The sequence below is a fragment of the Amia ocellicauda genome, chromosome 18, assembly GCF_036373705.1.
Source record: "Amia ocellicauda isolate fAmiCal2 chromosome 18, fAmiCal2.hap1, whole genome shotgun sequence".
Classification (NCBI taxonomy): Eukaryota; Metazoa; Chordata; class Actinopteri; order Amiiformes; family Amiidae; genus Amia; species Amia ocellicauda.
In genome coordinates, this window is record NC_089867.1 from 12,531,631 (window position 1) to 12,557,498 (window position 25,868).

General features: G+C 40.7%; 1 protein-coding gene across 1 annotated transcript; it reads right to left on the minus strand.

Moving 5' to 3' along the window:
• Positions 1–1,328: 1,328 nt before the first annotated feature.
• On the minus strand, positions 1,329–25,868 carry susd5 (sushi domain containing 5). Its single transcript, XM_066691058.1, has 5 exons — positions 25,382–25,868; positions 17,843–18,020; positions 12,512–12,630; positions 10,574–10,762; positions 1,329–5,804 (listed from the first exon to the last, which is right to left on the minus strand). Exons 1-5 carry the CDS (start codon positions 25,467–25,469, stop codon positions 4,444–4,446), a joined length of 1,935 nt encoding a protein of 644 aa, XP_066547155.1. The 5' UTR covers positions 25,470–25,868; the 3' UTR covers positions 1,329–4,443.

The following is a 25,868-nucleotide window of genomic DNA, read 5'->3' on the forward strand; positions in this document are numbered from 1 at the left end:
GGATTAACCAGACAGCCCATGACCACCAAGCTGGCTCTCTGGCCAGGCTGCCAGGATCCCGGAGCCAAAGCAACCGCACTAAAAAGGTCAGTGAGGGACAGTTAGCAGAAGGATGTAGGCGGGGCTGGGATTTATAAGCAGCCCAGGACAAATATAGATGGCGAGATTATTTATTTATTTTCCAGAGCATGAATTTGCAGCCGAAATAAATTCATACACTTGGTTTGTATTACTTTAATATCTAGTGTCCTTTCTGCTAACCAGGGAAACCAGAAACCATGGATAAGCTTTAGCATCCCAGATTCAGACAGCTATTTAAGAAGAGACGTTTTTGTGGGGTTAGGATCTGTGTTGCGTATGACGACTTCTTTTTTAATGAAGAAACCAGTGGGAGGTACAGGAAATGGTTATGGTTATGCATTTACCTTTAGATTTCAATTGGGTGTTACATAGCAAACAAACCTGTTAGAGGAATGATCCTGCCTGTCAGAATTACACTTTTTTTGTGCCTAGTGAAAATATAGTACATTGATTGTTGACTCAAGATGTCTGAAGTTTGTTTGTAAGAATAAATGGGAAACACAGGCAGCCCAAACCATGTTATAGTAACATACCAAAACAACATGGCCAGTTACTTCTTGCAGCTTGAAAACCTGCAGGTTCACTGGATATCCCCAAACTCATCCAATTTAATCAATCTCTGATGGGAAAACGTTAGCCTAGCCCAAACCACACTGTAGTAGGTGGCCAGTGCTAAGAGTTTTTTTCAATTGAGGCAATTGATAAACTGGAGGAGAAGCAGCGACAGATGTTTTGTGTTTTCTCGACTCGGTGGAGCGTCTGCACTTAACCCCCACCCACCGAGCAGAGTGATCGCGGCGCCTTGATTTTGTCGGAAGGATGAATTCCCGGGCAGGCTGCGAAAACACCGGGGCAGAGGGAAGACTGCAGTTCTCTGCAGCTCTCAAAACACAGCCAATAGATGGACAGAACCCCACGCCTGTCCACCTCGCATCTGTCTGCACATCCCTGTCTAATGCAGCTCTGGAAAACTTCACTGACAATAATGCTGGCTTTCACATTCTCTTTGTGTTTTAAAATCCAATGTTATTCAGGGTCAAAATTTCACCAAAGGCTGGTTTAGGGGAGGCGGTTAATGTACATGACAGTACTTTTGATATCTGGGCCCCCTCACTGCACTTGGCTGTACCCTCAACTTCCCCAAATATCTTTTTATTGAGAGAAAGATGGAGAAATTGTAAGAAATAATGTTATTTTTCTTATCGACAAGACATCCGATCGGTTTCACAAAATCTTGAAGGCCTTCCTTTTCTGTGTGTTATTCATCAGATGTAATTTTGAAGTTTATTTTGATGAATGAAGTTTACAAATCATTAAGCAATTACAGAATATGAGTCTTGTTAAAACATAAAAAAAATCGGCAAAATAAAAAAGAAACAAACAAGAAACAAGCAAACAAAAACAAAACATATTTCAGTTAATCTTTGCAGTTTTTATCCTTTCTCTGAAATCACGTGGCTAAGTATTGTACACAAGGATTCAATTGTTATTTTCCCTTTGGTATCTGTAACCAACTTTTTCTTGACACTTGTGATGTTGTGCAGTCTATGAAACCATAATTTATCAATCATCTTTTTAACTCATTAATCAAATATAAAAATACATGAATGAGAACACTGTTGGCAAAACAAAAAAATCAACCACACCATACAGTTGTCAGTGGCTTTTCATAAGCTGTATCTTCAAAACTAAGGTGTTCCTGTAATTCATATTTTCAAACCAGCTGGAGACCACATTCCTACATCAGAAAATAAAATGGAAAGAAAGAAACAAGTAAACATTTCAAAATGTACGTTATCAAATATACATAGCTAAATCAGATCTACAATGCTGGATTTAAATGTGAAAAACAAACCCAAAAAAATGACAGAGAAGTTACAACCCATACACTATGACAGAATATCTGTAAATTCTCTGTGCAAGGAAAATGACCCTAAAACATTTTACACACCTCGCACTGCGATGCACTCAACTCGGACACTGAACAAGACGCCCCACTCTTTAAAAAGAGAAAGGAACTTCATATGAAAGAAGCAAAAAAAACATTTTGCTGGATTTTTCCTCAGCTTGTCGCAACAGGGACACTTTCAATCAAGACTAAATTAATGTGTAGCATTTAATCCTGCTGGAAAATGAAACTCAAATAGATCAAATATTCCTCTTGGTGAGTTTGTTATGGATCAGGATCGCTCGCATCAGATGCATTTGATCCTGGCAGTGTGAATACTTGCAGGATCAACAGCTACTGATGTTGACTGTGGCACTTCTTAAATCAAATATCAAAAATGTTTTGGAAAACTGCTTGCCATGGGAGATGAAAATGAAATACACTCTTCGAAACACATGGTTGGAAGGATATGGTTTACAATACTGAATAAACTCCAAACAAATTCAATGAGAAAAGCCAATTTACAGACAAGAACAGTGACAGTCAATACTCTTCCTCCCATTTTTAAGTATAAGCTTCCATTTACAACTAACGCTTTCATTCAAGCTTAGAAGGCTTTCGAAAAATATACAAAAATCCACAAACACAAAGCACAGTTAGGATGAAGGTCATAATTCTTCAAAACATGTATATAAACTCATTTAGCAAAAAAGAAACATCATTATGCCAAAAAATATCATTAGACTTTTGAGTCGTCGTTGATCTAGAAAAGACAAAAAAAAATACACACTAAAGACAAATACAACATTAATTAACAACTGGGAAGCTACTGACTATTTGTTTTTCTAAATATACATACTTCATATTGAAACATAAAAAAACATAGGATAAGACTGATTTCTTAAATCACGGTTTAAAAATGCAGTGAGTCAGCTGTATAAATTAATTCAGACCTTAATTATGACGTACTTTAAATATTCCTTCTTCACAAAATATCAAGCCATTATAATTTAAAATATTTGTATGCAGTGGGATAAGATTAATCTACAATGAACAGCTGTTACAATAAACACTGCTCTCATAAGAAAATCAATGTAAATGTTCATATCAAGGTCTCTATATTTCCTTTCCTTTTGCTGCTCAAACTCTCACCCTCAGATGTATTTTTCATTCATTTCTAAAGGCCCCTCTGCTTGGCTTTGAATTGACTTTCAATATTGCTGTTCAGTGAGTCGATGTCGATTTCTCTCTGTTTCAGAGTCGGTGTAATGTGTGGCCTGTGAACCTCAATTTAAATGTGCAGGCATTTTCTACTTCACACTCATGTGTGATATCTTTCTTCTGACACAGGCGGCCTTTTCTTTCATTCCCACATACCTGCTTTATGCCCAAAGGGATTTGTCCATTACCTGTTTGAAACACTGGCTCTGTTCTAGCCGAAATCTTTGTGAAATAACAATCAACCAAAAAGATATGACAGTATATAGTTATGTTAAAATAAACTCAAGTTGTAGTCCCCATACTATATTGATACTGATAAAGTTATGTATTCATTCATACTAAGAAATTACACGTGGAAGTGTAAGGATTACTAACATACTGGCAGAATACAGCACACACATTCATATCAGGGGAAAAATGTATTGACCAAAACCATTTGTACATTGATACATTGTTAAATGGGATTTTAGGGACTGCAATGATAAATGCCTAGTAATATACTATATCAACCTCTTAAGCCTATGTCTAACGAAAGGCAATACAATTTAGCATTATAAGAAAACATTTCCATGCTGTACACTAAATATAAACTTACCAATGTTTTTAGTCTGTGCATTTTGTTCGGCTATATCAGTCATTGAACAGCAGTAACATGGCTGGTGCAATGGGCACAAGCTGCTTTAAGAATTGACTGTGCGATACCCTGATGCCAGTATAGCTCATCTGGCTTTACTAGACTGGGCCATATATAAACCATGGTTTACTATAGTAAATTGGACATAATCATCATGGTGTATCACTATATTCCCATGGTCCAGTGTAGTAAAGCACGTTGAAGGCATGTTGAACCCATAGGAAACCTCTGTTAATATATAGAAAAACTAAAGTAAAACCAGGTTAAAAGTGCAAAACCCCAATAGTAAATTTACCAAAGTAAACTTGCTTAGGATAGCCTTAATGATTAAGATAATTCTGGAACAGAAATAGCATGAGGAATAGCTAAACAAACAAATGGCAACAGCATACCGGGACTGCAATGACTTTTAAAAACTAGAAACAGACAAACAACATGAAAAAAAAAAAAAATGAAACAAACAAAAAAACAAACAAGTCCATCAATCTCGCAAACATACAAAATATTTTTTGTACCACAATGTCTCTTGTCTCGGAAGAGAGTCAATTCTGTCAATTCTAGCCTTCCACTCGAGTTGTTTTCGTTTGGCTTTTTGCCCAACGTAGATACTGTACAACAGTTAGACTTTCTGTTGCATTTCGATCTGTTGAGGGTGTCTAGTTTGTCCCTTCCCATTCATCTTATAAACAGAGCTTTTCTGCTGTTTTTTCTTGTAGCACCAGATGGCCAGTGTGGCAGCTAATATCAACACGCATATGGCAACAATAATAATGGCAATCATGGGTCCTCGGCTTGGCTGAGAACAGTTATCCCCCACACATGTTTCTGCAGTGGGCTGGAGTTTGGCTCCAGCATCATGAGTGAGGTTCCTCTCTATGAACTCATCGTAAAGGACAGTTCTTTCTAACTCATCTAGCGAGCCAGTAGTGCTTTCTTTGGAGTCCTGGTAAGACGTGGTGATGTTATTCGTGTCTGTAGGCCTTGGCATGTGGTCAACGACTGGATACAAAGTTTCGGTGGTTTCCCAAGAGGCCGTCGGAGCTGCTGTAAACTCATGGTACTCGTTAGCACCCTCTAGTGTGGTTGAGGTGATGGTGGAGGTGAGTTCTGGCTGTGCTATCACAGAAAACATGGTTGTTAAATGCCTGGCCATGTCTTCCCCACTCTTACTGGTGCTCCTGTCCTCTGGGGCAGAGGTGGGCATTATTTCCATGGGGATTTGCTTAATGGCGTGATCAACCTGCATGGTGGGGCCTGCCGGTATCTGAGTGAAGTCGGGGGCGGGGGTGGAACCAGCCGTGTCTGTGTGGCTTATCTCCACATCGTTGGGACGATCAGTCACTCCCGGTATCTTCCCATCCTCTGTCTCCATGGAGCTGCTATCCACTTTATTCCCATCCTCAGCTGCCTCCTGCGTCACTGGGTGGCCATCCAGCCAGGATTCGTCAATGCTGTCCAAGGAGCTCTTGGTGACCTCCTTGGTGTCGTTCTGTGTTTCCCGGGCCGGCACGTCAATGGGGAAGTCCTCTCTGTCGTCAAAGGTTTTCCCAACCTCCGTGAGTCTGCCATAGGTCTTTATCCCGACGTGGTTGTCCCCCTCCGAAAATACGGGATCCATTTCCTCCCTGGCCGGCACCTCTGTTTCTTTCAGCCCCTCTGTCACATGCAAGGTCTCAGAGGGAAACAGGTGTTTCTGACTCAGCAGGGACATGGGGGACTCTGTGGGAGTGGTGGGCTTCTGACTGTCACTCCCAGTGGAGTCCTCCACCCCTTCCTCATCTATTGTCTCGGGCCTGCTCATCCCCTCTTCCGCCACAGACTGCTCCTCCCTGCCGGCATCCCTCCTGTCCTGGTCAGGGTCCTGGTGTGGCCTGAAGGTCAGCTCCTGCTGCTCCTCCCCTTGCTCTTCGGGATGCCCATATGACATGTGCCGTTCTTCAGGGAACTTGTCCTCGTAGTCGATGTGCGCTTCTGTCTCATCTAGGATAGACAGAAACACTTAGTTTTAGAGTGCTTGCAACAGGGCACTTACAGACTGAGCTAATTCGTGACCTAGATATCTCTGTGTTACATCTTTTTATTGGGAATTTTCTCCTGAACACAACACCTCTTACACACTGTGAGTGGTCATGTGACCCTGTTATATGCAGGTCTTGCAAAAATGCTTGGAATTTAGTCTCTGCTGACCTTCTTGTTTTGTGTATCTGCTTTCTGATTGGTGAGTTTTACACAGAGTGCAGCATTAGTCGATCTGACAGTCATGTTGGCATCAAGTACAGTGAGTCTTTCCCATCAAACCTTGCTGTAGATAAAGTGCTAAATACTCATGTCACTCACTATGTCTTTTGATTTTGATTAATCCTGCCTTTAGCACTCTTTAAAAAGGGGTATGGCCACAGCTGGTGAGACTAGCGGATATGCTTCACAAAACAGGGACCAAGTTAAAATATTTACAATGTCATGGGAGTCTGCACTAAGGTATCTCGTGGTTGGGTCAAATAGGAACAGACAAGAAACATCACAGATCAGTCTTTCAGTGGTGTTATCCCTCACCCTTTGACATTGGCAATGTAATTATGCAGTTTTCCGTGTTTTCACATGTTTCTACACTGTACTGGCATTATACATCCTACAGTAGCAAATTACACTACATTGTAAATTACAGTCGAGGCTTTAAGATTTTCAGTTGAATGGAACCCATGGAGGAAAAGATTAGGATGTGATCAATACACAGCTGCTGTTACATGAGCACAATTTAATCTAAAATCAACTATTTCGATGGAATAGGGAAAGTGAAGTGAAAGCTATAGAAGGGTGACAAATTAAAGGAAAACCCTGAATAAATGAGTGGAGGAACATAATTAATGCAGATGCCTCCAAACAGGTGTACTGCATGATACAATTAAGCAATTAACAGCTATCATGCTCTGTGGCATGTATAAAAAGGCTGAGCAGGCCCAGTTGACCTCGATTTTGCATCTAAGTGACTTTGAAAGAGGGGTCATTATTGGGGTACAAATGGCAGGAGCTTCAGTCACAAAGACTGCTGAACTGGCTCGTGTTCTGGACAAGTGGTTGAGTACATGTGTGGCAGCACCAAGAGAACGGTACAGGCCTGACTGCTTGACCCCTACATTGAGGGGGTCCAGGGGCTCTGTTATGCTGTGGGGGGCATTTTCCTGGCATGGTTTGGGTCCACTTGTCTGCTTAGAGGGAAGGGGCACTGCAAATCATGACAAAGTTATTCTGAGTGATCACCTTTATCCTATGGAGAAACATTTATATCCTGATGGGAGTGGTCTCTTCCAGGATGACAATGCCCCCATCCACAGGGCACGAGGGTCACTGAATGGTGTGATTAGTATGAAAATGATGTGAATCAAATTGTATGGCCTTCGCAGTCACCAGATCTCAACCCAATTGAACACTTATGGGAGATTTTAGACCTGTGTATTAGACAGCGCTCTCCACCACCATCATCAAAACACCTAATGAGGGAATATCTTTTGGAAGAATGGTGTTCATGGTGTAGAATCTGTGCCAAGAGCATTGAAGCTGTTCTGGGGGCTCGTGGTGCCCAACACCTTACTGAGACACTTTATGTTTTTCCTTTAATTTGTCACCGGTCTATATATTCTTTAAAGAAAATGAAACAGACATTAAACATTCCTACTTTTTCCTACATTTTCCAACATCCCTAGTGTTTTTGAAAACAAATTCACATTATTAAAATCCAATGCACATGAAAACCCTGAATTTGAAAAAAAATACAGAAGGTTGATAGGATTGAGAACCACCATCAATCAATACAACTTCAAAGCAGGGGCTACTCAGCCACCTCACCAACTGGGGATCTATTCCCAGCCTGATTCAAAGTGATTTTGAGGCCGCTGTTCCTTGCCTTCAGAAGTCAAGACTCATTATTTACAGACGCTGGACGAGCCCAATGCTGGTATTTATCAAGGAAGTGTTATGGCAGACATTTATAGGCACGGTGTTAACCATTTTACTTTCTTTTGTTTTTCTTGGAATGCCAACATAGATTTCCTTTCTTAAAATGATCCTAAATCTGCTTTACACAGAGAGAAAAACTCATGCTGAGAGGCTTGTGCATTTGCTGCTTTCTGCATCCTGTTTTTATTAGCTTTTTCAAAATCACATTTACACAAGCAAATACAACTTCCCCCAGTGCACTACTGAACAGCAGATCTAGCTGGATGAGCACATGAAAATGGATAATGTTTCAAACTAGTTAATTGATATCAAAAAGTCACCCTTTACTGGTACTATAAGGCTTCATGGCAGAACCCTGTTTGGTTTTCAGATTTGTTTAAACTCGGTTCCTCAAAATGATCCTCAAGTGCAGATTTGTATATAAAGAGCTAGTAGTGCACAGCTTTGCTATAGAGACTGTCAATACTGCAAATCTGGAAGTTTGTATACCTGAAGCTTGCAACTAGGTATAGAACCCTTGTCATGTGAATCAAGCAAAACAGAAACACAAACCCATTTTGTAATAGGTATTTGATGGAAAAGTCAACAGCAAAAGTCTCACTCAAAGCTGTTCCTCTGTACCATTGAGGATTAAATCCAGGTCTGTGAGAAATCCACAGTGGTACCACACCTCTTAAAGAAAGCACACACTCACAACAATCTGCTGCCACCTAACCCTGCATGTCTGGTGACAAAGTATTTTCTGTTGAAATGCAAAAGATCGTTCATGCTTCGTTCCTGAGAAAGAACACCTTTGTTCCAACCTAGAGAACTTGCGGTTCCTTCGGCTGAGTTTTAGGTTTCGTGCTCTTCCTATATCATACTTCTTCTCTCACTGACCACACTGGCTGTGTTAGCCCTGAATATGCTTGTGTGCTCCACAGAACACAGCACTCTTTCATGATGAGGGAAATTACAGGAAATAGTAAGTGCACAGGACTGTTTTTCACAGCCTGAATTACCTCATGCCCGTGACATAATATACCCATACATTAATGCAGTTTGACAGGGTCATCAGCAACATACATGGAACGCGTTAACATTAGAACGGAACTTGCATTAGAACGTCAACATCAAGCAAAACAGGAAAATAAGAACCTAATCTCACGAGTGGAAATTAAGATCGGGCCCATGCATGGGTGCTATTATAAAATTAATGTCCTGACGTCTGGAACACTATTGCCCAGCCATGCAGTTGAAAATGAACCTCTCAGTTTCTGGGAATACAGTCTTCAAAGAAACTGCTGAAAACCAGGCAAGGAAGTAACCATTGGTAAATGTTTTTAAATTCTTATGATTTTCAGAGTTCCTCAATAAAAATCGTAGTTTGGCATCGAATGCTGCCACAGAAAGGAGGTAGAAGATGGCAGAGGCTGGGAATTGCAGACGGGCAAAACAAACACATTTAAGAAACAACAAACAAGAGGCTCATTTAATACTTGCTTTAGGGAAGACTTAATTAACACTGACAAAAAGGAGGCAAATTTCCCTGCTTCCTGCCTAAGCTACAACATTTAAAAACATGTTGCAAAAAGAAAATAAACAAAGAAGTCGTTTGGTTTGAAATGAGTGCAGTTATTCTCGTAATTAAAATCTAGTAAATACACCTGCTCCCCGCAAGAGCCCATTTCAATGAGGTATTTGAAGGAGCAAAAGTAATCACAGCTTTGAACTTATATAATTCTGATCTGGGACCACTAATTGCTTCCAGGCCCTTAAAAGTACAGATATACAGTCAGAAAGCTGTATTTTTTTATTACACATAAATCTGGCCTCATATTTTTTAAGGTTTTTGTACAGATCCAAGACACAAAGAATGAAGTTCAATGATTCAACTGCAGCAGGATCTGTACCAAAAGCCTCACTTTTTAAGCAGTCTAGCTGTAAGGAAATACATTGACTGCATTTAAGTACGCACCATATAATTAAATAGCTAACTTTATTATTGTAGCACAGTAATAGACATTGAATTGGCAAGCTGAAACAAGGAGTAAGTAAAATTGTGGTCACCAATGCCTGACAGATACAGAGGTAACCTGCTACACAATGAGACCCTTAATTACAAAGCTTTTTCTTGCTTCTGACAGTTACAATCCCTTCCAACTTTTCTAAATCCTTCGTAAACAGTTTAGCAGCGATTGATAGTGATTGGGAGTTACAGTGTAATTCCTCCAGTCAGCTCAGTACAGCCCAGTCCCCTCTCCTCATCCCGACCCTGTCACAGACACAGGCCAAATAAGAGACGGCTAATAATCCTGCCAATAATAACTCATCAGAGCCCTGATAGCTCTCAGCGTAAACAGAACGATGTTAACGAGGAAATTCTACAATATCCCACCAGTGCAATCTTGTGTCTCTCGAGCCTTTGAACACCCTGCAGCCCTTACTCCACCTCACCTTGCTTCTCTGTCGGTGAGAAGTCAGGGGATATGCCAGGACTCTGTGCTAGAAGAGTAAATTAGGGGTAATGGTGCGTGCTGACATATGCTGTGATGCCGAGAAGCCGCCCAGAAACACTGCTGTTGCTGCAGAGGGGCCAGCGCCACATGCTTCACCATCCTGACAGACTCCCTTTGCCTCCGCCTTTCCATTACAGCCCTGCCAGGAGCTCAGGAGCAGGGCGACCCCCGATGGGCTAGCATACAATGGTTCCTATTAAAGCAGACCACCTGTGTAGGCTCCCCACCTCCCTCTGGCAGATTTTGAAGTCCCCAACTTTCTCATCACTTTCTCACCCCAATCTGTCTGGTTCTCACCTTTCACGCACGCCTGCACCAGGCCGTACCACTCGCCACAGCTGTCGCACAGCAGGCTGAAGGTGTTGCCCCCGTTTGGAGTGACATAGCCCTGGGCGCACATATACAACAGCTCATCGCCCATCTCGAAGCCAGTGTGCCCCTGCAGGTTGGTGTGAGGGAAGGAAGGAGGGTCTCCACATGGCTTGCCTGTAGAGGAAACGAAAGGACAGGGATCCATTTTGTGTATTTAACAGTACTTAAATAATTCTGTCAGAGCGTATGTATTTGTTTAGCCTCCGCTGGGTTAGACTTGCGGGCGATTTACAGCTTATTAAAGAAACCTGGCAGACTAGGGTTTCTGATGCCCCCTTTCACAGAAGCAGAGATGATACCTGTATGATATTGAAATGCATTTGGCACCAGCCATTTCCCCACTATAGTATGACGGCAAATAAACTATACTCAAAATATGCGCCTTTTCTGCATCTGCTAATGCTCTTTGTGGCAAGAACTGAATTTAATTTTGGGTCTGGTTGACATGTCAGTCTGTGTGAGTCACTAAAAGGAGAAAGCAGACCAGCCAGCCATGTCTGGCTAGGGTGGGAACAGATACAGTGTCTGTATGAAGAGCTTTGACGAACAACACCAGTCCAGACACAACTGAGCTTGAAAAGGACATGAACAAAAATGCTGACTAAAATCTGGCCCCTGTAGACTGTAACATCCATTTACCATAGGATTCTTGCTCTTGCTAATGTGATTTTACTGTCCTTTGACCATAGATTTACAGTGATTTCGGGATCAACATGCTTTCAATGTACGACACTGGACCGGGGAAATTCTACGGTATGCCATGATACATCTTTACTATGGTAGACTGTGTATCATTGTTGATAGAGTGTAGTAAATTAATTTCCCCTGTACAATTCCTCCTGAGGGGGTTTGGTAGATCCTTTTTAAAAGCTGCATTAACTGTAAGAGTTTATGGGGTAACACTTGACTCATACATAACATAAATAGGAAAGTACATTTAGAAATTATTTAAAAATTATAGAATGCTACAACCTGTTAAAGGACAGCAAGCTCTCAACCAAGACTCAGCAACTACACATCAACACAGAGCCGTATACAAAATTCTAATACTTGGATATTTTTTTATCCGTTAAGATCACTTCAAATGATATATTAATCATTGCAATAAAAGCTTGTCAACCAACCAAAAATATGTCCCAAAGCAAAATATCCAAACACAAGAGACATGGAAAGGGAATTACATTTATAAACATTCAAAAGTTTTTATGTTTATTCATGTTTGCTTTCTGCCAGCCGAGATTTGTAAAGGAGAGCTTTTGAAATCAAGTCGCCCTGTGACCTCTCCGGGTTATATAAACTTTTTATATTTATTTGCACAGGATGGAGCTTAATCAAGTTTAAACAGTCCAATGAGATGTGGGACACTGCCTCATTCAGCATCCTTCAGCATGCTTAACAAGAACCGTCCTATTGCACGGCAGTGATTAGAGAACCTGCTTCTGATCGTTTATAATATTCCTAAATATATACATATGTTCATGTGGTAAAATGCTGAAAAACTGCAAAAAAGAGGAGTGCATGGATGGGAGTTGTCACACTTCTATAGATAAGACCATTGCCTTCTGCACTGTGTCTGTGCGTACTCTCAGAGAGACCTTGAATGTGTCAACGATTACAAAATAAAGCTACTGTAAGGCTCATTGAGTTGGTATATCAACAATTAAACATGTTTATTTAATGTTTGTACAAGCTTTGGCCCAGTGATCGTATCTCCCATACCTACAGCCAGCCCACCCGATGTGTCCAAACAAGGCAGCTGGGAATTTAAGGACTGTGTTGAAGCCAGGCTTTGCTCCAAATTGTGTGCAGTTTAAATCTTCAGAGTGACCGGCAAACAGACAGAAAAGACAAGCCAGTACTGACCTTGGTCCTTAATACAGAAGGTGTCAAGATGGCTGCTGGCTGTGGTGGCATTTTCAATCTTCACGTCCACTGCTTTCATTCTCTGCTGACCATTACCCAGATTGTTACACACTGTCGTCCTGTGGAGGAAGTTCAGATCAAGTTAGCTTTCCTGCTGTCTGACTTTATATAACTGAGGGAGCCTTCCAAACCAGTGCATGTCCCAAAGAGACTAAAGATACCAGCAACTGCAATTGGTGAGGACTGAGTTTCCCCTTGTGTCTCTTAAAACTCTATCTGTTGTGGTACAGGGCTAATATTGGGGTATTGAGTTTATTGACATGGTACAATGGTACAATGGTATATAGTTTTGAAGTCCTTAGCTCCTGTGCCATGTGGGTTTCTTTTTCAGAAAGACAAAAACAGAAACTAACCCATATAATAAATGTGTATATATTGCAGTGACCACGGGTTCTCATGGTAATAACGAGAGGTAGGCATACTTTCTCGAATGCCCCAGTTTATTGCGTAAACTCTGCACAGACTTATTTCAGCAGCTTAACACATGACACATACATGCACCCACATATAACAGCAGCAGCAGACCAATTTCCTTTGCAGTATTTAAGCCCTCAGCAAGGCTATCCTGACCTCGGCCTCGTGCCAATGAACAGTTATACTGACAGACACACATTTGGCACCTACAAAGTTATGAACCCCAGAACATTCTTAGATTAACGCAATAATACATCTGTCTCAGTGTATAAGCAGATTCCCTCTCAGAACACCCTGGTACACTGGAATATTTATCCAAAATTGTCCTGAACTGCCACCGCAGGACAAGTTATAGAGACGTTTTCACAGAAAACATTCTTCTTCAAATACAAGAAACAATCACTCAGATTTAACATTGGCTGGTGAGCTGACTACACCTATTCTGGGTACATTCTTAGTGTATGCCTTAATATTTCTGCAATATTAGTGCCCCCAGTTATCTTCCTCTCTTTACAATTATAAGGCCTAAAATATTATAACAACTGCAGCAGATTTTATATACATGATAATACAATCATTGTAAAACATCAAGTATTTTTTCCAGCATTGTTCACAATGGACCCCGTTGTAATTGTTTTTTCAACACTCTATGGTTTGACTTCTGAAAGGAAAACATTGCTCCAAATAATTGCCTGCTATTACCAGCTAGTGTAAACTAATGAAGTAATGCCGTTTAGTGGCTCACCACAGGAAAAGGGCTACTATCTGGCTGGGCACTGGTAAGAGCTGCTTGGCTGAAATGTATTGCCATCTCTTAGTTTCTGAAGGGCAGATGCCAAAAATGTCTTCATGCCAGAGTAAATAAAAAATGGGTACTGTCTTCTGTTTGTGTCTCAAGGGCTCTGCACAACAGTGGAAACAATCCTAGCAAAAATGACAAGGAGGAGAGGAGCTGCCATGTTTTTATTCTGTGCCACTGCAACTTTTGTGAATTCAATGCCTTTGCCATCTGTGTAGGTACAGACACTGACATTACATTCAATAACATTGCTGATATCCATTACAGGCACCCTGACTGCATAGGGTTTCTGAGTCACTGCCTCTCTCTCTCCTGCATGTGGTTTTGAACGACGCCCTGTGAAATATTAGAAAGACAAAAGCAATAACTAATGGCTAACAAGCATGGATTTCTCCATTCTGAAACATATCGTTCTACGCGCTACGTTTTCGCCTGCATATTTACATCCTCTCCCATGTGGCTTGAGGATGAGGTCATTTTCCCCCGGCCTCGGACTTACAGACGATTGAATTTCAGTGCGAAGAGGTATGAAAGGCGCTCCAAGGTGAATGCAAATGTATCCTCAATTTTCTTCTGACGGGAGCGGATATTGGACTGTAGCTATAAAAAGTATTTTGAAATTCCATATTATAGGATAATTTAGTATTAGCCGTAGATGGAAAGAATATTACTGGCAAAGTGAAAGGTGGGATAGATTCTGATGCTCCAAAAAGGATTCAGATTGAGTTAATTAATAGATTGATTCTACATGACTTAAATCCCCATTAGGAAATCAATGACTATAAACATTTAACACCAAGAAGAAACAAAAATGTAAAACCTGCAGTTAACTGCTAACTGCTAGTCATGTGATGCTGATAGTTCTATACCATTAAGGGTACTAAATCCTGGTTGGATTTATGTATTTTACTCTTTCATAATGTAAAGAGATTAACAACTTGACCTTGGCCATTATGTGGAGGCCCAATTACTTCTGAACCATCCAGGGTTCGTGCCCTAGTTTCCTGCCCCAATGGCGTCAGAAGAGAACGGCCGCGCCATGCCAAGGAAAACAAGCTGGCTGGTGCCAAGTTGAAGGTGCTGCACCGCTCCAGGACTTTTCAGTTTAAGGTCTACAGTCTTTGCCAGCATTTCAGCCTCAATGCAGCAGGAAATGTTAACACCCAGCCAGAGCCACAGCGAACCTACTCTCAACATCAGTGGGAAAATACACAGGTTACATACGTGTATCGATATCAACATGGTCATGCAAACTGATGGATGAAAATGGTTCAGAAATAAACTACTGCACTACTGTCACCATTTTGTTTTAAATAGTCATTTATGTTACTCCTTACAAGTTGGTTCTGAGTTATAAACATTCAGCTAAATTGAGGGAAACTGATTATTTGCCTAATTGACAAGGTCATGAGAGGAAATATAGAATAAAATAATTAGGTTTACGGTACCAAGAACCCCATGACCCTGAAGTAAAAATCTTAAATACATTATTTTATTCTAGAGTGCCCTACCAATAGATTGTGTTCATCTGCCTCCTCTCAACATGGCCTGACTATTCCAATTATAAAGTAATGAAAGCAGCTTCAGTACTCTTCATTTTTTCCCCTATTGAAATGAGCAATATTTAATACGCAGAATTGGAGGATTTAAAGTTAGCAGCTGTGCTTGAATTTATCTGATCAAGTTATCGCTACACTAGAACATTTTATTGTGTCTTATGACAGAAGTACTGCCCAAGGCTTGGAGGCTGTTAGTTCAGTCTGCATGTCAATGCCTGTCATGTGTGAGGGGTCTGATTGATCACTTCCGAGCTGCTGTGTCTGGGGCTACAATCTGAACAGAGCTGAGGCGAACAGCTCCAAACTTGGGAAAGGACAAGGAGTCAGTGTTCTTCCCTTTAAGGTTTTTAACTGATGCAACCTCGCTGTTGTTCGATTTAAGGGAACAAAACTGTCTGGAAACTGAAATGTGTTACGTGCAAAGAAAATACAAATAAAGGCAGCAAAGACTGTAGCGCTGGGAGATGCATTCTGAAAAATCCCAAACATTTCTCCCACCGCTGCCCATCTTATATATGACCCTGACCATGAAGCACATTCTGCTGTCACAGACCTTTACTGGATAAATTACTGGATATACGTCAGTTGGTGCGGAGCAGACCTTGAACTAGGCCATCTTGAATCCGTTCTGGCAGTTATCTTATCACTGGACTGGACTTATGGGCAGCTAAGTGCAAATCCCAAAGCCTCCCAGAAACTCCAAGGCAGTGGTACATTCCAGATTCTAGCCTTGAACATTCAGCATGCAAAAGGGGCATACAGGCACATCAAAACTTAATTTAACCCCTACAAAACCTCTAAATTAATGAGAAAATACCTCTATAAAGATGTGTCTGAACAATGTGTCCAGTTATGTGATGCTCTACACAGGCCTAAGAGGCAGCAGGAGAGTGGGATTGAATACAGGAGGTCCTTCTGAGCAGTTTCATAGGGAGGAAAGGTAAAAATTGCACCGGGGAATGTCTGCAGAAACTTGATTGTTCCTTCTCTTGATCAGGTTGGCTTAAAATTGTGAAATCGTTTTCTAAAACTCGTCAGGTTCTCAAGCTCCCAGAGAGTACAGTAACTGAAGAGGCAAAAACACTTTTCTGTTTTGGGATTTTGGTTTGATTGTTTGACTTTGGACATGGACCGTTCCAGTATTTGTTTTTACTCTTCTTATTTCATCATCCAGTCCTCTCGGGACACTAGGACTTCTGTGTCTGCCTCTCACTGAGGTTTAAATTCCTGCCCTTCCCCTTAGGCCCTATAAAAGCCCTATAAAACAGGCAGGGTTACAGCTTTCAAAGACCACATTTGGACACCTGCTCTTACAGGCATCTTTATCCTTGTATTGTAAGTTCTAATGAATTTCCTGAGGCACTGATTAAACCAACTGTACTTCCCCTCATGAGAAAAATCAGCAAATCAAAAATAATGCTGATTGTAACTCCACGTCTCTATCAGCTGTTTCCAGTCTGTTATCTGCCTGTTCTTCATAACGATCTGATTGTGCATTGATCTTAGTGTAAACGTATATAAACTACTTTGTTCCACTTGCCTTGATTATTCTAGTCTCTGCCTACAGGACACACTCAGGAAGCAGTTAGATAGTCCCCCTTGACACACAGGTACCATTAACACCAGCGTGTCAAGAGTCAATGAGTAACATATCAACGTGGAGTCAATGCTGAATAATGCAAGGAGGGTGGGGTGCTCTGAGTTACCGGTGGAATGTTTTATTTGGCTAAGATTTCTCCTCCACTCCAGGTAAAACCATCACAACATCAGCCCATTCCCAGCCTCTGAACCAGGCTAGCACTCTCTGGCCAATGATTGTAGGCTGAGGAGAGGTATCGTAAACAGTTTCAGCTCATTGGAATTAGAGCCTGAAGCCACGGTCTTATGGCAACACTATAGGGACTGGGAGTGGAATAAAAGAAATGAGGACAAAAATGAAAGGCAATGTGTAAGATAAAGCATTTCCAAAGGCACTACACTGCCAATAGGAAAAGGCTGAACGCCTCCAGGTTGGAATCTTATAGGCTACAAAATATCTTTTTTTTCCCATCAGTAGTGCCAGTTACACGTGATTCTCTCTGCTTCCTTTCTTTCGATCTCTGTAAAGCAATGGTCTTTGCAGAAACCACTCACTGAAACCTACAGTATTTGTCCCTCATTAATACAGAGAGGAGAGTCACAAATTGAACAATTTGTCTTGTTGTCACCACAGCTCGAGATTCATAGCTCTTTAGAAAATTGAAGTTTCTTATTTTTCTTTCTTTCCTTGCTATGCAATTATTTTTTGTTTTATTTTTTAAACCAAGGAGAAATGTTCATTCAGTTATCAATGTTCACCCTTCACATGTACAGGTATCTGCTGTAAAAAGGAAGATACACAATTCACATACAATGTGCTGGCCTATGAAGGATACATGCATGAGGCACCCCCCTTTGAAATCAGTGCCACAGGTAAGGTAATGCTTTTCCCTGTGTAGTGAGGACAGACAGTTTCCTTACCCGATGTTTGGGCCGGCCAGCCATCCGCGAGTGCAGGCGGTAAAGGCGCATTGTGTCACAGCCCGCTTCAGCTCGTCCAAAGTGGCCAGTCGGGCTCCGTGAGCGTCACAGGCCCCCCGCGCAGCCGCCTCGTCCAGTTCCTCAGAGCCGTTCTCCGACTCCAGGATGAAGACTCTCCCTGCAGCAGAAGCACAAACACAGGTGAGCAGGGAGACAGCAGAGGGAAAGACACAGCCACTGTGGCTGGATGGCAGGGGGAAGCAACTGCAAGAGTTTTGAATCTTCCATTTACACACTATACACAATAAGCCCCAGGACAGTGTTGGTTATTGAGATCTAAGGTGAGGAAAGATTTCATTAACCTCTAATCTTGCCTACTGTGCTTTAAAACATTACCATGGGATGTTGTATGAAAAAGGCAAAGCAGATGTGAAGTCTGGGATTAATACTGTACCATTCCAGTCTGCAACAACCTCCCCTGGAAGCATTAGGTTTAACTCCTCTCCATCTCAGTTCTATAACACAATAGTGGACGCCACACAGCCTTACACTACAGACTCCACGGGATCTCACCTCACATTCTACAGGGCCCTTGACACTAGGATGAGAACTCACAAGCCCATTCTAAGCACTAGGAAAAAAATGCCTCCCTAATGAGGTTGTCATCCTGTGATTGTTTTACTCCAACTCTTATCTCCAAGATAAAAGGTTAAAAGAGTCCAATGACATACTCGGACAACTCTAAGGCCACTTATGCCCTTTGCCTGTCACAGTGCCTTATCCCATGAGACTTCTTGGCTAATTTATGAATTTATGAAATATTATTCCAATTCACTTTTGAATTACAGATCTGGAGTAAAATCATGTGAGCTTTTGCTGATTATTGAATCTGACATTGCTCTTACTTTGGCTTCCATTTCTTCATGTCACTTTCATATATATATATATATATATATATCAACACTGACTTTAGTATAAAGAAAGAAGACAGTGTCTGTGGTGTAATATCTACTCTCACTGGGAGATGCAAATTCTTTGCGTTTAAGCTTGGAAGCTTCACAGCTACAAAGATGCCAGTAACATGAACAAATCCATTGCCTGTGTAAAAAGCATATCAGTTCTAACAAGCAGTGACTGGACATTTGTGCCAGGCTGTGATTCAATCTCTTCCACACAGCCCCAGTTGATAATAGTGATCGGGACAGATGTCTCTACACATGTTAATGTGCATCAATGAAATCAGTAACTGTGTAAGAACTACTTCCAGTTTTTCAGCCTGATTCGATCACCTGCCTATCAGCAGTACAGGGCCGCCACAGCACTGCAGCCGCACGCAGCTGGCCACGCAGAACACTGTGGGGCTTATGATACCTAGAGCTTGTGAATTACAATCCCTTGAAGAAGTTTTCACCTCCCTTGGACTTTTTCACATTTTGTTGTGTTACAAACTGAAATGTTGATGCATTTAAATGTATTTTTCCCCAGGAGGTAATGAAAAATAAAAAACTTAAATGGCATAGTTAGATTTTTTGTTTTATCCCCCCTTGAGACTCTACCAGGTTTGCACCTCTGGATTGTGCAATATTATTCTTGGCAAAATCATTCAAGCTCTGTAAAGTTAGATGGGGATTGTTGGTGGACAGAAATCTTCAAGTCTTGGCACAGACTCAATCGGATTCAATCTGGGCTTTGACTTGGCCACTCTTTTTGACTTGGCCAGTTCTTTTGCAGACTGAAGCAGGTTTTCCTCATGGATCTGCCTGGATATTTCTTCATCCATTTTTTTCTCTACCGTGACAAGCTTCTCTGCTGATGCAAAATATCCCCATAACATGATGCTCCCACCACCATGCTTCACAGTAGGGATGGTGTTGCCTGTAGGGGTGATGTGCTGTGTTGGGTTTAGGGTTATGGTTACAGGTTGGGGCTACAACAAAGTGCTGCCCTCAAACAGTTCCCTGCTAGCCACCTTCCATACATGTTTAGAGAAGATGTTTGTGTTCAATTGGATTATTATTAGGGCTCCATGAACAGACGGACAAACATGATAGAATTAAAAAGTGCTTTGGCCACCCAGCTATTTTGGTGCTTTAATAGATCAAATTACAGTGTGAGGAGCATCACATTCTGAGATGAAGTCATTAAAATTCAAAGCTTTCACATATCAGAAATATCAGAATATGCATTGTTTTATTTTATGGGCCATTTCTCAAGAAGCACAACAAGTCATACATAAAAATAGCAATTTCTATAATGTGGTTCTACTGTGAGGACTGTATCTCATTAAAAGCACAATCAAGAAAGATACGGAAGTAGTGCATGGAAGAAATCTGATCTGAACAAACCACGTTCACTTGTAATGTTTCTGGCTTTGAATGCTTGTCTTGATAACATTTGAGTTTAAACTGAGCATGTCAGCCATTACAAGCATAGACTAATGTGAGTTATAAGTGAAATATCAAGGAATCTACTGCCAAACACCAAAGCTACAATGTGTAGATGCAGTCAAACACTGGCAGTTATCCCAGTAACGCTTGGATTCTCAAGTAAGATAGCAATCGTTTGGAGAATTGCATTGTGGCTTTTGATTGAAAACATGATTAGTTCAATTAGAATTTATCATTCTTTCAGTAATGAGTAATCAGGAATACATGGCTTAGGAATACCTGTTTTTACTTTATGGTATATATTTTACTTCTCACACATGGAAATCATACATGTGTTCAACATTGTCAGGATGCGTCTTTTACTTTAGACTTATTATGATTGTCAATAAAACTGTTAATCTACTTTTTCACTTCACAAGCTGTTCGTTTGAAGTACATGTCTTGTCTTTGATGACTGTTGCTTTGCCATATTGTGCATTTGTACAGAACAATGCATTACCCACTTTGTCAAGCCACAGCTCAAAGATATTTAATTGAGAATCATTAAACTAAGCTAGAGGGTCTCTTAATAACATCTACTGCAGGCACTCCATGGCTCTGTCTGGAGCTGGTAAATCTCACTCAGGATGTTTGTGATTATTGACTATTATTTACTGCCCAGAAAAGCCCTGACTTCTCATTTGACCACACCACTTTGGACATTCACCACCACTCGACCTTGTCAAGTGTTGATCTTAACTCATATTTTCTTCCTTATATGGAAAACACCGCACAGGAAACAGCTCACATCTCTGTAATGCCTTTTCCCATGACTGAAATCATTGCCGAACAACTTGAAATGACACCAAATGTTTTTGAGAAAAAAAAAAAAGCTGTTATACACTTATACACTGTTTTTGTACAGGCTCAGCTTTTTAAAAAGTGCAACATGGACCTGCTAAAAACTTAAACGTATATGGAGAACTTAAACTTAATCTTATTTGGTTTAATCCTACTCTTCGTTGACAACAAAATAATCTTGGTTCTGCGACAGAAGTTATTTCAACAGTAAATTAATAGTTGAGCCTTTTTTCCCCTAATGAAGTCACCATGCAGAGCTAAATGGAAATCCAGAGTGATTTTCAGTAGGCTCTAACTATTTTTCCATTCATGCTCAATTACAGCTCTTTATTTAAATGCATTAAAGGGAAACTATTCTGAGACAACTGGGGTTGTAACATCTGTTTGGGCTTGATTCAGTGTTTATGAGCACAGTAGCTAATCCACTTGTTAATAACTGCAAGTATCACAGACATAATTCAGAAGCTGTCAAACTGTGGTGCACAAGATCATTTCAGGTGGTCCTTGCAAGAGTTCAGAAATAACAGGAAGACAGCAGCCAGTGAGTATATGAAGTCCCCAGTGCCAACCAAAACGTAAGACCTAACAAATTCTAACTAGCAAGACGAGTGTGTATAAATATGACTGGCTGCCAAAGTTGTCTCTTATACGGCCTTAATTTTAGGTAGCTGTCAAAAATGTATTATTTACTTATGCATGCTCAAATCTCTGCTCTCATGCGGTTTGAAATGCACAATCAACTGTGCTCATACCTCAGCAATTCTAATTAAATTGGCTTGGGCTCCAGAGAGCATTGCCAATGACAAAAATCCTATATGCCTGTGCTTACTTTTTGTATTTTATTTTTTGGTTGATGTGGGTTTACTAGGGTTTCCAAATTTCCAGGACTGGTCTGTAGTCTTTAGAATTAAAAGATTAATCTCCAGAACACTGCTGGGAGCAACCCGGCAGAAGAATCATTTGGATTAATAGCTATAGATTTCTGCTGTTCTTAGCCCCTTGGTAGAAAAATACATGGGTCTTGGAAAGGACTTGATCTGGTCCTGTCTGCGCATCATAGTGTTGGTAAGGGTTCATATGAGGGTGAGGCTTTGGGCTGGGCCAGGGCTAGCTTTAACAGTTTTAGCATCATCCTTAACCACAAACCAGATCCAACCCTGACACATCCTCTGATTCTAAAAATGAATCCTAACTTAATTATAAATCAACGCCCAGCCCACTCTTACTCAGTCCCGATATACAATTCTCATCCATGAACATTGCAGTAGCTGTTGACATGAACCCCAACCCTATCTCAAATCTAACCTGTAATGGCATTGAAGTGGCAGGGCTTGGTTTAGGGTTACAAATCTGTAGTGGATTGAAAAATGGATTCTGGAATGAATAATGTTTAAAATCAGAAATTATGGTAAACATGGGCTTGAAGGGTTGGGATTTCCTTTGGTTTCCATTAAGGCTTGGGTGGTCTTCCACCGCGGTTAACAAAGACACAGAGTTTAAAGCTTTTGTGTAACTTCAAATACTTGTGTTGGCTTTGGCTGTGGTTCTGGCTATTGTCAAGGCTAATAATGGGGTAGGTAGTTTATGAATGTGCTAAAGTAGTGTGTAGTGTGTCAAGTCTGTTTCCTTTTGGCACCGCAAAACATGTCATCACAGTTAAGGACAAAAATTCAGAAGATTGAGCTCTAAGGCTAATTGTCTGTCATCGCTGTCAAATGAAAGAAAACATGTACTAATAAAAAATAAATAAATGCAGAAACCAGACTGCACTAAGCCTACACTAATCTCTATTCACAGTTTTTGGACATGAAGTGTGTATTAAATTCTGAAATTCTCTCATATCCCTGGTACATAATCATTACCAGATTGTATCCTTCATTAGCAACTGACACGCACCCTCACCCTCTGTCAATCCAGACCCTTCATTTAACTGTAAGTCTGAGTTTGGTTTCACTAAACAGGAATTAAGCTCTTATCTCTAACCTTTATAATAATGCGAGATCTTCAGTCACATTTTGCAATAGAACCTTTTTCTCTCGGGTCCGAGGCAGACCCACATCAGGCTACCCCTGCAGTTATATTAGGGGAAGTGTATGACACCAGCAGACAAGTGAATGAAGCGGGGAGAGATTCCGTGCCAGTGTCGTATTTGCCTGTGTCACAGGCTGCGATGTGAACCCAATTAACACCGAGCTGTACCTGCGGTGCTGCCCGGCCGACTTCAGAGAGACAGAGGGTGTGAAATATTAACAGTTGCTGAGAGCTCAGAACAGTCCCGCCGCACAACGGAAAAGAAATTACCTCAGCAGGAGCAGCAGAAACATACAGTGGAGAACCGCCATGGAGAGCACAATATCAGCCCAACATCTACATTGCTTTACTGTAGTTTTACCATAATCTACAGTTAAACTTTCCTTAAATGTGCTTTACTACACTAGACCATGGGAATACAATGATAAACATGCCATGTTTCATTTGGTAGTTTATGGTAGAATGTAGTAAAGCACAATGAAGGTATGTTAAAACAATAGGAACACACTGTACAATTACCTCCATTTAAACTTTTATACTTTCCTGATAGTGACAAGGAAAAGAAAGACGTGAGGGATGAACTGAGCATTACCACAATACAGATGGAATAGAGTCCACTGTATTATATGAACTTCACATGCATTATAAACTGCCTTCAATAACTTTCCTTCAACAGCCATAATATCAATACTAAACAGCAAAACAACAAATCTACTAGATTGTTAAGACTATACTAACAATAATATGAGTGAAAGAAATAAGGAACTACATATTTTTATCCAAAAGTTGAATGACTTAGGATCCGATAAAGTAACTTATGTACTTTTCACATGCTAATAAATCATTAAATATAAAGCATACACACAAACACTTAAAATGCAGGCAGAGTGTGGGGTTCATGCTGTATCATACCACAATGTTCTACTCACAATAAGCAAATTCATACCAAATATAAATGGGAGCATTCCTTTAATCTCTTTTAATTTGAGCCCATTACATTGACAGCTCACATAAAAGCACTTATTCTGCTCAGCAGTACAGTTGGCCAATCCCATTACAGACTATTATTTGAGCCTACTTCGTTCAATTCTGTTATTACTAAACCTTTTTAATGCAATCTTTATTATACTAAATGTGGGTGCCTGACATACAAATATATTTATTGATATTTAGGGTTTGCCATACATGTTTGTTCTTTATTAAATGAACATGACACACTGCTTAATGAGATCTTTTGAAATCAGACCTATGCTGACTGAAGATTCCTTGACCCTTCCCTCTGCTATGGCTTTTTCAAGGTACAAGCAAAGCAGGGTCTTCAAGGGTTCAGGTTGGACACCCTGAGGTGTCCCATACTTTATCTGCAGAGCTGCTGTTTCTTAAGCTAACAGTCCTCACACTTGCTGCTTCTTGCCCTAAGTAACCTAAGTGAATGTAATAACACTTGGTCGCGTCAGAAGTCCTGCTTCATCCACCTACAATGATGTCAGTATGTGAGAAGAAAAAGGAGGCATTCATGCCATCCAGGAGGGCGCAGTAACTTTTTTTTTTTTTTTTTTTTTTTTTTGCTTTTTCAAATTTTGTCGTTACCTTAAGCCAGCCTCCAAAGAGGAAACAACTTCACGTGTTTATATATATATATATATATATATATATATATATATATATATATATATATATATATATATATATTGTAACTACACATACAAAATAATCAACATTTCATTTCACTCTGTATTCTGCAGTTTCAAATGTAATTACTTATTGGTATATAGAGCTTCAGAACACCTTTCTCAGGTAAAAGCGTGAACTGAACCTCTTACATTTTTTCCTTTTGTGTATTTTTTTCTCCTGAGCTTTTGCCATGTAAGCCTAGTTTATCTGATAATCTAGTCTGCAATACACTATTACTAGACACCTAGAGAAACGTGTCTGCGTGTTCATTAATTTGATTTATTTTGTTAGGGTGCACAACAGAACACAATCAAATCTGTTGCCTGCAGGTGTCCTTAGCACAGAGACAGAGCATCCTTATTCATTCTTCATTTCAAACCGCTTTTCACGGGAAAATACCACTTAAACAGATGCACGTGTGATGTGGATAGCACAGCTGAGAGACTTTTGTTTCAGCAGAGGGTGTTTCCAGACCAGTGAGCATGCTTTTCTTTCTAGTTGATATAACAGGATGCAACAGTTTCCCCCTGTTTTGTCAAATAACTTGATGTGGATTTTTAAGGGTGGAAACAACAGTGCAGTTGCCTTGAAATAAGATATAACTCACCATCAGCTTGAACTAAAGTGGCGTTTAACCAGAGCAGGCATCCACACAACTGTAAGAACATGCCACTTCTCCTGCAATCCCGAGCCATGCTTTTCCTCTTCTCCTTTTCTTCTTCTTTCTCAGAGAAAACGTCCCAAATCTGGACTCAGGAGAAGACTTGTGCCCCTTCCTAGAGGACTGGAGTCACAGGAAAGAGCTAAGGTCCGGGTTTTTTTTTTCTCCCCTCGGTTTTCCCCCTACTTGCTGGAGAGTACAGTCACTGGTGCAGCAGGAACGCACAGACTCCCTTTTTGGAGACTTGGAAGATGTTAAAAAAAAGAAAGAGGAAAAAAAAATCCAGACTGCCTGGTTTGAGCAGAGGTTTTATCTGTCCAAATAGTGCAGTGCAGTGCAAATAGAGGAGCCCCGTGAAAAGTCTCATCTGTCTGTCAGTAAATGCGTAAAAGGGGAGCAGTCAGATGTCCCTTGGTGGCCACTGGAGAGACCA

What these genes read in the sequence shown, in the direction of transcription:
- susd5 (XM_066691058.1), bottom strand. Translation starts at nt 25,469, where the DNA reads ATGGCTCGGGATTGCAGGAGAAGTGGCATGTTCTTACAGTTGTGTGGA. An exon ending in CTGGCCGGCCCAAACATCGG is followed by an intron (nt 12,631 to 17,842) that starts GTAAGGAAACTG and finishes CTTCCTCCACAG; the next exon opens with GACGACAGTGTGTAACAATC. An exon ending in GGTGCAGGCGTGCGTGAAAG is followed by an intron (nt 5,805 to 10,573) that starts GTGAGAACCAGA and finishes TGTCTATCCTAG; the next exon opens with ATGAGACAGAAGCGCACATC.